A 13,441-nucleotide genomic window follows, 5' to 3' on the forward strand; every position below is an offset into this window, starting at 1 on the left:
GGAGGGAGGAGGGAGGTGTGGAGGGAGGTGTGGAGGGAGGAGGGGAGGGGGAGGGAGGGGGGGAGGGGAGGGGGGAAGGGGGTAGGGAAGGGGGTAGGGGGTAGGGGGAGGGGAGGGAGGGGGATCTCTCCTTTTCCCAGTACCCCTCTTTCCCCAGTACCCCTCTTTCCCCGTTGGGCCCGTCCCCGTAGGGTTTACATTGTAACCGGGAGGGGGGGAGGGAGGGTGGAAGGAGGGGGGAGGGGGAGAGGGATGGAAGGGTGGAGGGAGGGAGTGGGGGAGGGTGGGATGGAGGGAAGGAGGGAGGGGGGGAGTTAGGGGCTGAGTGGTGATGGAGGTTGGGATTGAGGGGGGAGGGAGGGGGGGAGGGAGTGGGGATGGAGGTGGGAAGGAGGGGGGAGGAAGGGGTTGAGGGGGGAAGTGGGACCTCCCCTTTTCCCAGTACCCCTCTTTCCCCCACCACCACCTTTGCTGCTTATTACGTACATCAATGATTTGGATGAGAACGTATATGATGTGACTAGCAAGTTTGCAGATGACACAAAGGTGGGCAGTATTGTAGATATTGAAGATGGTTGTCACAGATTGCAGCAGGATCTTGATTGGTTGGGCAGGTGGGCTGAGGTGGAATTTAATACAGAGATATGTGAGGTGTTGCATTTTGTGGGCACTTACATGGGCAGGACCTATATGGTGAATGGTGGGGCTTTGGGGACAATGTTATAGAGCAGAGGGATCTAGGAGTACAGGTACATAGTTTGTTGAAAGTGGCATCACAGGTAGTTAGTAGTAAAGAACGGCAAATGGTGGTTTAAATCGAAGGTAGACACAAAATGCTGGAGCATGTCAGCGGGACAGGCAGCATCTCTGGAGAGAAGGAATGGGTGACGTTTCGCGTCAAGACCCTTATTTAGACTGATGTCAGAGGAGGGGGCGGGGCAAAGATAGTATGTAGTCGGAGACAGAAAGACTAGTGGGAGAACTGGGAAGGGGGAGGTAATGGAGAGAGAAAGCAAGGCCTATCTGAAGTTAGAGAAGTCAAAGTTCATACCGCTGGGGTATAAACTACCCAAGTGAAATAGGAGGTGCTGTTCCTTCAATTTGCACTGGACCTCACTCTGACAATGGAGGATGCCCAGGACAGAAAGGTCAGATTGGGAATGGGAAGGGGGGGTTGAGGTGCTGAGCCACCGGGAGATCAGGTAGGTTAAGATGGACTGAGCTGAGGTGTTCAGCAAAACGATCGCCAAGCCTGCACTTGGTCTCACCGATGTAGAGAAGCTGACATCTGGAACAGCAGATACAGTAGATGAGGTTGGAGGACGTGCAGGTGAACCTCAACCTCACCTGGAAAGACTTTGTGTCCTTGGATGGAGTCGCGGAGGGAGGTAAAGGGACAGGTGTTGCATCTCCTACAGTTGCGGGGGAAAGTACCTGGGGGGGGGGGGGGGTTGTTTGGGTGGGAAGGGACGAGTTGACCAGGGAGTTTTGGAGGGAGCGGTCTCTGCGGAAAGCAGAAAGGGGTGGAGAAGGGAAGATGGGGCCAATGGCAGGATCCCGTTGGAGGTGGCGAAAATGTTGGAGGATTATATGCTGTGATATCACGGGTAGATAGGGTGGCACATTGGCCTTCATCAGTCAGAGTATTGAGTATAGTTGTGCGGTCAAGTTGCAGTTATATAAGACAATGGTGAGGCCGAATTTAGAGTATTGTGTTCAGTTTTGGGCACCATGTTATAGGAAAAATGTTGTCAAGCTGGAAAGGGTGCAGAGAAGATTTAAGAGGATGTTGCCAGGACTCGAGAGCCTGACCTATCGGGAGAGGTTGAGCAGGCTCGGACTCTCTTCCTCAAAGCACAGGAGGTAAGGGGTGATCTTACAGAGGTGTACAAAATCATGAGAGGAATAGATCGGGTAGATGCACAGAGTCTCTTGTCCAGCGTAGAGGATCTAGGTTTAAGATGAGGAGGGAAAGATTTAATAGGAACCCGAGGGGTAACTTTTTCCACACAAAGGGTGGTGGGTGTGTGGAATGAGCTGCCGGAGGAGGTAGTTGAGGCAGGTACTATCGCAATGTTTAAGAAACATTTAGACAGGTACATGGATTGGACAGTTTTAGAGGGATATGGGCTAAATGCAGGCAGGTGGGACAAGGGTAGATGGGACATGTTGGTTGGTGTGGGCAAGTTGGGCCAAGGGGCCTGTTTCCATGCCCTATGACTCTATGACTCCAGGGGTTTCAACCCAAAATATCACCTATCCACATCCTTCAGAGAGACTGCCTGACTCACTGATTTACTCCAGCGCTTTGTTTACTCGATGATGTTTTCCTGTTTTTACTTTTGCTAGTCCAAGCATTACTGAATTTAAACAAAACATGGAGTAATCATCTTTTTTAAAACATGCACTAATGATGCAGGAACTCGGAGTGAAACTTTCAGTGGTCCGGAAATATCAATGCCCTAGGTCTTTCAAAATGGTGAAGCATTTGCCAAGGGAATACAAAGCTCAAAGATTTTTTCATTGTTCACACCACAACACTTGTATTTGCTGTTAACATTTTTAAACAAAATCAGAAAAGTGGAAAATAGTAAATGTATTTTCACGCTGGACAATTTATATACAAGAGGTAGCTTATAGGGATTCATTTACCATCTTTTGGTTTCCCAACATAACATATTTGATACAACTTCTCGGCTCAGATATCATTCAAAACTAAGTATTGTTTAAAAAACAGGGCAGCTTTTCTTAGAAAGCAAATGAATCTTGATGGCACAATTCAATATTTGCAATTGTAAAGACATAATTTATAATATTGCTTGTGCATACGGTTCAGTTAGAAATAAAACTTTAAATAGATGGAGAAAATTGTGGCCGATTGTGATATTGGCTAAAGGATTGTCTGAAAAAGAATTAAAATTTTAATGCTTGATACCAAAAATAGACCAGAGTGGAAAAAGATATAGATCAGTTGCAGATGAGAGCAGAGAAGGGCAGATGGAGTTTAATCTTGACAAGTGTGATCTTGCAATTTGTGAGGTCAAATGTATAGATAAATAGCAGGATTGTTTGGACCAATGATGTACAGAGGGATCTTGGAGTGCATATCCATAGGTCCCTGAAAGTAGACGAAGTGTTAAAGAAGACACATGGTATGCTGGTCTTCATCGATCAGAGCATTGAGTATATTGAGTATATTAGGAAATCGTGTTGCATTCGGATGAAATTTTGGTCTGCCCGCACTTGGATTATTGTATGTAATTCTGGAAGCAGCATCACAGGCTTCAGAGAGGGTGCAGAAGAGGTTTACCAGGATGTTGCCTGGATTGGAGAGTATTAGCTGTAAGGAGAGGTTGGACAAATTTGAATTGCTTTCTCTGCAGTGTCGGAGGCTGATAGCCGTATACAAAATTATGAGAGGCATTGACAGGGTAGATGTCTTTTTCCCATGGCAGAAATGTCAAACACGAAAGGTCATATCTTTAAGGGGGGGGGCGGAGGGAGTTTAATGATATGCACTGTAATCTGTTTTCCCCACATGCACGTGCCCAGAACGTGTTGCAGGGTGGGGGTCTTCTAAGTGGACACAATAGTGACATTTAAGAAGTATTTGGACAGGCACATGAACATACAGGATATGGAGGGATATGGTAAGCTTACTTTAATCTGGTATCAGACATTGTAGGCAGAAGAGGCTGTTCCTGCACTATACTGTCCTCTGTTTTATATTCTAAAGGATATGCATTGTGACATTAAAATGTTGGGATGGTGTTGCTTCAACACAGAACCCATTCCATATATTTGCATAAATACAGCACAGGATGTTTTATTGCAGATTATTCACTCCACTATGAAATCAACTAAACAGGCTAATATGCATGATTTATTCAAGACAGCTCCAAGGTCTTGCCATAGGATGCAAGATGACAACCTCAAGGAAGTGCAACAAGACATGAAGTAATTGCAAATTAAATCTCCAACAATTGCATGAGCTCTTGATTAACCAAAATAGCTGACAAATGACAAGCCTTGCAGGTGCCAGATTACATCTTCACTTACTTCACTTGTTTTCCCAACAGTTGGTTTGTTATTGGATGCCATTGCTGCTATGAAAGGAAATCCGTCTCCATGTTAAAGAGAAAGGTCTTCCTCAATTTTTAATGATCCTTGTGTGATATAGCCTTACTGTGGAAAGACATGTTTCACACAGTGAGACAGTTCCCACGAACAGCTTCAGTATTTCCCGTGTTTCTGGTGTTTTTGCACCATAATCTAGCAGCCATTTGCAAGAGCTGACAGTTTCCTACAGCATTATATGAGCTAAGCAAAGCAAAGCAAATACAACACAACTCTTCCATCAAATGATATGTGCATATATTTCAATTTGTTATATGTAATTAATCATTAGAAATATAGTAAAATGGAACAATGTACAATTTTCTACAATTACAGCTCATTCTGCAAGACATCATTCTGCCATGATTGAGTTGTCAGAGACAGGACGTTCTAGTTTCTTACAACAGCACTGTGAAACCAATCAGGGAGCAGGCTGTTTAAGATCTGGTTAGGTCAAATGACATAGAATTAATTAATGATCTTGTAATAAAGGATCCTCTGGGAAAGAATGATCATAATATGATATGATAGTCCAACAGTGAGAGTCTGGATGGAGTACAGTCTCAAACTTAAATAAGACAAATACAAAGATATGCAGGCCCTCAAGATGTGTTGGTGAAATTAGCTGATAAATGAGGTGGTGTATTGCATGAGCATTCGTGAAGCTAGGACATACACCATGAATGGTAATGCCTCAGGGAGAATTAATGAATCGAGGCACGTTGGTGAGAAAGTCCCAAGATCCTTGAAGGTGGCAGTGCAGGTAGATAATGTGGTTAAGATGACATGTAGAATACTGGCCTTCACTTGCTGAGGGCAATGAGTACAAGAGCAAGGAGGCTATGGTCCAATCTGATAAAACATTGAAAAGACCCATAGTGGGGGGTGAGGGAGCGGTGAAGGAATCAGAAGGTTCCAAAACAGTGCTTTTTGGTTGGGAGTTCAGGATTTTGATTCAACAATGATATAGGACAGAGGCATCTTCTAATTCAGATTGGTGCACATACTGAAAGATCTGAGAGTGGTAATGCTTTAATGCATCCACTGCTCTAGGACCCACTACTTTGCTCAGTTTTCCTTTACTCACTGTGGTACAACGAAAGGAGCAGAGGAAAGGTCCTCAAGTACCTTCAACATGCTAGACTTATTTTACTGCATGCAATTTCTCAAGACACAATCACAGTACTATTCCATGGCAGACACAAGATGCTGGAGCAACTCAGCGGGTCAGGCAGCATTTCTGGAGAGAAGGAATGGGTGACGTTTCGGATCGAGGCCCTTCGACGTCTACCTTCGATTTAAAACATTTGCAGTTTTCTTTCCTACTATTCCGTGGCATTGGGTTTTCACAAAAAGCATTGCCCGGCATCCCATGCATTGTAATATTAACATATAGGCAGCAAGGAATTTCTAGGCCCATGATTACATTTGGGTGTATACAAAAGTCTCATTGCATTACAGCAAACCCTCTTTTTAACTGACCTTTTTATAATGGATTTCAATTATAGCGGACTTAATCTGTTTTTCGCTGTTTCATGGATTGACCACTGGGTCAAAAGAGCGAATGGTGTTTTGGAAACCATTTTAGAATAGTTTAGTTTACAGAAGCAGCGTGGAAACACAAAGTCTGTGCCGACCAGCGATCACCCATACACTAGTTCTAACCTACTCTAGGGACAATTCACAGTGTGCAGTATAGAACTACTGCAGTGGTTCTATCTTTCCTCCCACATTGCAAAGACAGACATTGTGACAACATGGGATTCTCCCCACCCTCCACCGCAAACAAGTGGCTCGCAGCCCAATTGGCTTCCATGAACCCCGTGAACGGCCAGCAGAGCTACCGTCCCACAGCACCAGAGACCTGGGCCTGAACCCGGGCACCCCTGTGGCCCCCAGCATACCTGCTCCACTCCACACACTGCAGTGGGTAGGATAGGACTAGTGCACTGGACCCCGGAGGAGACCCACGTGGCCAGGGGGCATCCGAGGCCAGGATCAAACCCAGTCCTCCGGCGCCATGAGGCAGCGGCTCCACTAGCGACCAACAGAAGCCAACCAAACAACAAACCTGCACGTCTCCACAATGCAGTGTTTTACTACAGTTCAAGAACATTATTAAACAGGTAGAATACAATGTCTCTGTATTCTCTCAATGTTAGCACATTAAATCCATATGTTGTTTAGTTAAACCTAAAATGCTGGAGTAACTTAGCAGTTCAGGCAGAATCTCTGGAGAAAAGGAATACGTGACATTTCAGGTTGAGACCCTCTTCAGACTGAGAGTCAATAGAGGAAGGGAAACTAGACGTAGGAAAAAGTTCAGAACAAATCAGAATCGGCGCCAATGGCCAAGGAGCCCACAATGGTCCATGGAGGAGGTAATAACGAAGGGATACGAACAGTGAAACTAGCAGGATGACTAGCAGGAGGGATGGAGAGAAAGGGAAAGCAAGGATTGCTTGAAATTAGAGAAATCAATATTCATCCCACTGGGTTGTAAGTTCAATGGTCATGGCTTCCATTTGATCCATTTGGATTACCCAATTAACAGATTTAGGTTTATTTTCGTCACATGTACTGGGATAGTGAAATTTTCTGTTTGCATGCTATCCAAATAGATCAGATAAACCATACATAAATACAATGAAGTCAAACTCAAGTACAATAAATAGAGCAAAGGGGAAGATACAGAGTGCAGGTTACAGTTCTCGGCATTGTAGAGCATCAGTTTCATAGATCTTTCCTCAACTGTAGTTTGGAAAGTGCCTGGTAATACGATAACAGGCTGTATATAGGGCTTAACAAATAAATAACAGATTTCAGAGGAGTACAATCCAAAAGGAATTATAAATTTTAAAGGAATAGATAATTGCCAGAAGGCAAAATAGTAATTCAGGTAGTAATTAGGAAAATGACAGGAAGGATCAGAATGTAATAATAACCTAGTAAATAATGTTATTTTTCTTCATTTCCTCTTTGTTGGGACTTCTGATTTTTCCCCACTGTAGTCTGTTAGAAAAATAAAGTTACAATAGTCCTTGTAAAATTCATTCAATTTATTCAGTATCTCATTGCTTGCATCTCTAACGCTTTAGGGATTTTCGCACCATGAATCACCGAGTGAAATGACAGTTTAAGTATTCGAACATGAAAGGCAATTTTCCACTAAATAAACCCCACAAACAAATTTATTTCAAATGTTGATCCAAAAGAAAGTTCCACCACGATGCAAGGTGTAACCAGTTCATACATTAATGTGGGATCTGCAATACCTATTGGAAATATCAGGGTGTGTAGAAATGCCTTTGCTTGACACATCATGGAAAGTAAAGTAGCTGTAACTGCTTCGGTAATGTAATAAGGGATTACTGTGTCTATTTAGATTATGACCTTATATTTTTGGTACACCACAATTCTCTCACAGTGCCAGCAACTGAGCCAGGTTGAAAGGGAAAGCCCCAAGTGAATATGTGCTCGAGTCCAATGCTGGGTATCATAAAGGGTTAATACCCATTTCAAGTGTAAGTGCTGGCCTGGACTGCCATCAATACTCACAAGGGAACAATCAGAAACATTAATCTCTAAAAAATCCTTTCTCCCGAGGGTATTGCAAAAATAGGCGAGCCTTTTTTGTGATTAATCACAGCAATCCTCTTAAATAAGAATGTTTTCTGTACGGTCTCACTGACAACACCATGAAGCAGCAATGGCAGCAAATCAAATTTCCATAGCAACTGCCTGGTCTTCTGAGGTTAGAGTTTCTCCTCTTAATAAACTTTACCATCTGTCAGGTTCATTATGCCAAACTTGTAACCTGTGGAGTGCCCCGAGGGGTAAGTGATGTGACCTGACCAAACATACATGATGTAATACTGCAGGTAGGCTGTATTAAAATGGAAATCATAACTTTGAATAATGCCCTTTCCTATATAAATGATGGGAAATGTTGAATTGCTGTTTGAAAGGCAAATGTTTGATGAGACAGTGAGAAAACTCTCCTGTCATGGTGCAGTAGAAAATATATCTGGATAGATTCTACCAATTAATGCTTTGCACATTTTTCTCTGTGGATTTGTAACATCCAAATTAGTCAGACTTGAGACATATGGAGCTCACAACAAGGTGTGACCTCTTTACTCAAGGGTTCCTCACAAACTGAAAAACCAAAATGAAAAACAACACAGTAGAAAACCTTCATCTGCACATGATTTATTTGGTGCAGCATATTCATCTTAGATTAAGGAAATCTTATTTTTGTGCTCCTCCTCAGTTAAATGTGGCATTGTTTCCAGTCTCACTTAAAAAGGTTTCATACAAATATTTGACAAATGTAATATTTATGGCACCAGAAATTTAAGGAATAAATAAGTAGGCTTCAAGAGCAGACAATGTTACAGAGAAGTGGGGGGAGGAACAGTGAAGGGGAGAGAAAATAAAACTTTGTCAACCATTTCAGGACCAGCATTACTCTGCCAATTCAAGATTTGTTCTGTTCCAAGTACTAGTTAGAAATATAAAGTGAATCACCCAAGTTTCCCCAATAGAGATTCTTATCTTACAAACTAATATATCTAGCAATGTCAGATCTGGACAGATCATGCGATTTGTTGACAAATAGTGAAAGTCCTTGCCAACTTCATGGTCAAAATCAGTGATTCTTTTTTTCAAATCACATCCCCATAGCTTCCCACAGATGAAAGAGAGAAGGAAAAATATCAGAGAAATAAACAATGTCATCAGCGATGCAGGCATTTCAGAGATTCATTTCATAACCTTCTTACTCATACAGCAAAGTCTCCATATAGTAAAATGCTCAGAGCATACATAATCCAATATTTTTGGAATTTAACTCATGATCCAGTTCCAGTCTCCTCCTGTTTCGGTAATGCACGTAATGCATTCCTTAGTATAACCCAACTTATGTACAGTCTCTATAGTATCCCTTAGTCCAGAGAGGCCCTCTTGGCCATGATTCCTTTTGAGTTTGAAACAGTCAAGAGGCAGAAAAGGAATCAACAGCATTCCTACCTGTACTGGATTGTTTTACTTTAAAACTAATGGGCCAACTGTCACAGGAAATATCTAATAAGTTTATGCTGATCTCTAATAGCAGCAACAGTCTATTAAACAAAAAGACAAACCTGACAGTGGAACAAGACAAGGAGAGCTGAACAAAGTCACAAGATTTGTGAAGTAGAAGCAAATAACTGCAGATGCTGGTTAATGGACAGCATAAGTGCTGGAGTAACTCAACAGGCAGGCAGCATCTTTGGAGAACATAGATAGGTAACATTTCAGGTCGACATTCTTTTTTAAACTGATGTCAGGACAACTTCTATGTTAGTCCTCAGGCCTTATTTACATGTTAGTTTACAGGTTTTCAGGAAATGTAATGACATTTCTAGAGTTGCGTTTTAATCGAGGTTGACATTGAACTGAAAAATGTGCCACCTCGGCAGAAAACCAACCTAGTTCTCCCAGGGTCTGGTCTAATATTTATCTTTCAACAAAAAATGTAGCCTTTCGTATCTTTTATCTTAATGTGCTGTGTGGAATCTTGCTGCGCATGATTACCACATTTCTTCACATTGCAAGTGAGAGTCAAGAAATCAGAGTTTTATTGTCATGTCTCAGATAAAACAATGAAATTCTTACTTGCAGCAGCACAACGGCATAAATATAGTACACTGAAAACAATATAATAAACGAGAAAAAAGTTCAATGTGTGTATTGTGTGTATATAAACATACATATATATACACACGCGCACAGATAATTACACATAAAAAAATAAACAAACAATAATAGTGCAATAATAATAATACTTTACGTAGTTCAGGGCTTATTTGAGGTTACAGTGTTTAATAGCCTAATGGTTATCGGGAAGAAGCTGTTCCTGAATCTGGACGTTACAGTTTCAGGCTCCTGTACCTTCTTCCCGATGGCAGGGGTGAAATGAGTGCGTGGTCAGGGTGGTGTGGGTTTCTGATGATGCTGGCTGTCCTTTTGAGGCAGCGACTCTGGTAAACCCCTTTGATGGTGGGGAGGTCAGAACCCGTGATGGAATGGGCAGTGTTCATAACTTTTTTGCAGTCTTCTTTGCTCCTGGGCATTCAAGTTTCCGAACCAGGCCGTGATGCAACCAGTCAATATGCTCTCTACTGTACACCTATAGGAGTTAAAGAGAATCCTCCCTGACATACCGAATCTCCATAATCTTCTCAGGAAATAGACGCATTGATGGGCTTTCTTTATAATTGCATCAGCGTGCTGGGTCCAGGAAAGATCTTTAGAAATATGCATGCCCAGGAATTTGAAGCTGTTGACTCACTCCACCATTAGACAGATTTGTGGGTCCTCATCCTTGCACTTCCAAAGTCCACAATCAATTATCTCCCGAGATGCTGCCCGACCTGCTGAGTTACTCCAGCATTTTGTGAATATATCCACAATCAATTCTTTGGTCTTACTGACATTGAGAGCATGGTTGTTGTGCTGGCACCATTTGATCAGTCGATCGATCTCACTCCTATACTCTGACTCACAATCAAAGTCCACGATCAGTCTGAAGAAGGGTCTCGACCGATCAGTCTGAAGAAGGGTCTCGACCCGAAACGCCACCCATTCCTTCTCTCCCGAGATGCTGCCCGACCTGCTGAGTTATTCCAGCATTTTGTGAATATATCCATAATCAATTCTTTGGTCTTACTGACATTGAGAGCATGGTTGTTGTGCTGGCACCATTTGATCAGTCGATCGATCTCACTCCTATACTCTGACTCCACCATCCGTGATTCATCCAACGGTGATGGCGTCGGCGAACTTGAAGATGAAGTTCGCGCTGTGCCCAGCTATATAGTCGCGAGTATAGAGCGAGTAGAGCAGGGGGCTGAGCAAACAGCCTTGAGGTGCTCCCGTACAGAGGAAGAAATGTTTTTGCTAATTCGAACAGACTGTAGTCTGTTGATGAAGAAGTCGAGGATCCAGTTGCAGAGAGATGTGCAGAGATCCAGTTCCGCGAGCTTGGTAACCAGCTTGGAGGTGATGACGGTATTGAATGCCGAGCTGTGGTCTATAAACAACAGCCTGATGTATGTGTTTGCATTGTCCAAGTGGTCCAGTGCAGACTGGAGAGCCAGTGAGATCGCATCCTCCGTTGACCTGTTGCGGCAGTATACCAACTGTAATGGGTCAACGTTCGTGCCGCTGGTGGATAGTCTTTGAGGCATGTCACTTTTCTTCGGCACCGGTATTATTGATGCCCTCTTAAAATAGGTGGAAACCTTAGAACTTAGTAATGAGAGGTTGAAATTGTCCGCAAAAACTCTAGCCAGTTGGTCTGCACAGGTTTTGAGAACACGACCGGGTATACTATCAGGATCAAACGCTTTCCGAAGGTTAACCCCCCCTGAAGGTTAGAACAGTGAATGACTGAGTGCGAGTGGTCTTTGATTATGTTGGGTGCTTTCCTGAGGTAGCGTAAAGTGGAGATATGGGGGGGGGGAGCCTGGTCTGTGATAGACTGGGGTGTGTCCATAACTCTTGGTCATTTGGGCAATTGTCTTGGGCAATACTGTTGCTATTCCAAACAGTAATATATCCAGATCGGATGTTTTCTATGGTGCATCTGCAGAATGCGATAGGTATCACTAGAGGCCCAAAGTAACTTAATCGTTACTGTCAAGTAATTTACTGTGAACCAAGAATGAGAAAATACTTGTTAGACTGTAGCATAAAAAAGCAAGTTCTACGTGTAATATCACATGCTGCACAATTGCAGTGCAGCAGGAATGTGTATGCGCTTAGCAAATATTTCTGCCTTATATGGAACAATCTAGAGTGCCAATTCCTTAAGTGCAAGGCTGCATTTTGCCTCAATTCGGCATTTCATTTCCAACAAACGGTCAAATGATACAGTCCAGAACCTAAGCCACCCAACGTTCAGTCGTCAAGCTGCAGCTTACAGATAACATTTGCGATCCCAAGTCAAGTTCCAAGCCAACCTTGACTTGTTCACTAAAGTAAACAAGAGGCAACCACAGTACAAAGGACCCTCTACCAAGCAGTCCCTGCTGCACAACAGTGCTCAACAATAAAGACTCATAGTGAAACTCTGAAAAATACGGCCCATTTTCCTGATCTGGGGAGCTATCTCTTACTAAATGTAAACATCGATGATGGAATTCATCTTCATCCTCAATTCACCAGCAAAGCCTTTGGTCAATTGAGGGAAAGGGTATTTGAAGATCTTGAAATCAAACTTTACATAAAATCAGAAAGCAGTGATCCCTGGCCTCCAACACTTCTAAACCCTGAATTGCCGAAAGCAATCCTTTCAAGACACTAGAAAGATATTGCCAGTGCTCTCTCTACAAAATCCTCCAAATTCACCACAAATACAAACTTTTCAGATAACTACTGCAAAAAAAGTTGTATTAATTTAAAGCTGGTCTTCAAGATGTTTGCAATCCCACTTGCTCGGAGTGGGATCTTCAAGATGTTTCATAAAACGGCCCCTGATTCACTGAGCATCAATATTAAACAAACATTGAAAATACCCATGTCAGTGCATTTATTTGGCAAGTGTGAAGCCAAGTAAATTTCTCTCACCCATAACCATACTACTCCTAACGCACGTCATCCAACGGACCTACTACTCATCAATGGAAACTAGAATGGCCCACCTGTGTGCAAGTGGCATTATTTAAAATTTTCTGCACAATTATCCCACACCACACCTCACCCTTCTTGCCATCTACTCACATTAATTACAGCAATGATGCACTTCAGAAGTATTTTGTCAAGGGATCCAAGCAAATGGATGTTAAAAATAATAAAAATAAATTCCATTTCCCAGCTACAATATTACTCTGTTCACATTGCTATATGTTCTGGAAAAACAAATTGCAATGAACAGTGGGCAATTTACTTGTCAAGGTTACAAGAAGAATGGTTTCTTTAAATACTTAATTACAGAATGAATAGAGTTAGCAATTAATGATTTGCAGTAATAAAGTGACCCGATAATCTGCTTGTTCACAGATCCTGCAATACACACCTCTCTGGAAGGCATACACACTATCTTTGTGCTGGCATGTAAGGATGATGATAGTCCATTCCACTCCACTGGCTTGGGCACCAAAGTTCTGCTCTTCTGATACCAAAGTCTCATCGCCAACATTTGCCATTCCTATTGGTCTCTTCACCTCTTGTTCTGCAGAAGCATGAGATGACCAGGCTGCTTTCTGGATAGAATGCATAAATAGTTATTACATGATAAAGTTTATTGCATGCACTATACAAATGTTTTTTTTTTGTATTA

General features: G+C 42.5%; 1 protein-coding gene across 1 annotated transcript in view; it reads right to left on the bottom strand.

Annotated features, from left to right (window-relative positions):
* fcsk (fucose kinase) overlaps positions 1 to 13,441 on the bottom strand; it is a 134,284-nt gene that overhangs the window by 110,648 nt on the left and 10,195 nt on the right. The window contains 2 exon segments of the mRNA XM_078400619.1: positions 13,178 to 13,330; positions 13,333 to 13,364. Of these exon segments, the coding sequence (XP_078256745.1) occupies positions 13,178 to 13,330; positions 13,333 to 13,364 (185 nt within the window).

The sequence above is a fragment of the Rhinoraja longicauda genome, chromosome 6 (genome assembly GCF_053455715.1).
Source record: "Rhinoraja longicauda isolate Sanriku21f chromosome 6, sRhiLon1.1, whole genome shotgun sequence".
NCBI classification, from domain to species: domain Eukaryota; kingdom Metazoa; phylum Chordata; class Chondrichthyes; order Rajiformes; family Arhynchobatidae; genus Rhinoraja; species Rhinoraja longicauda.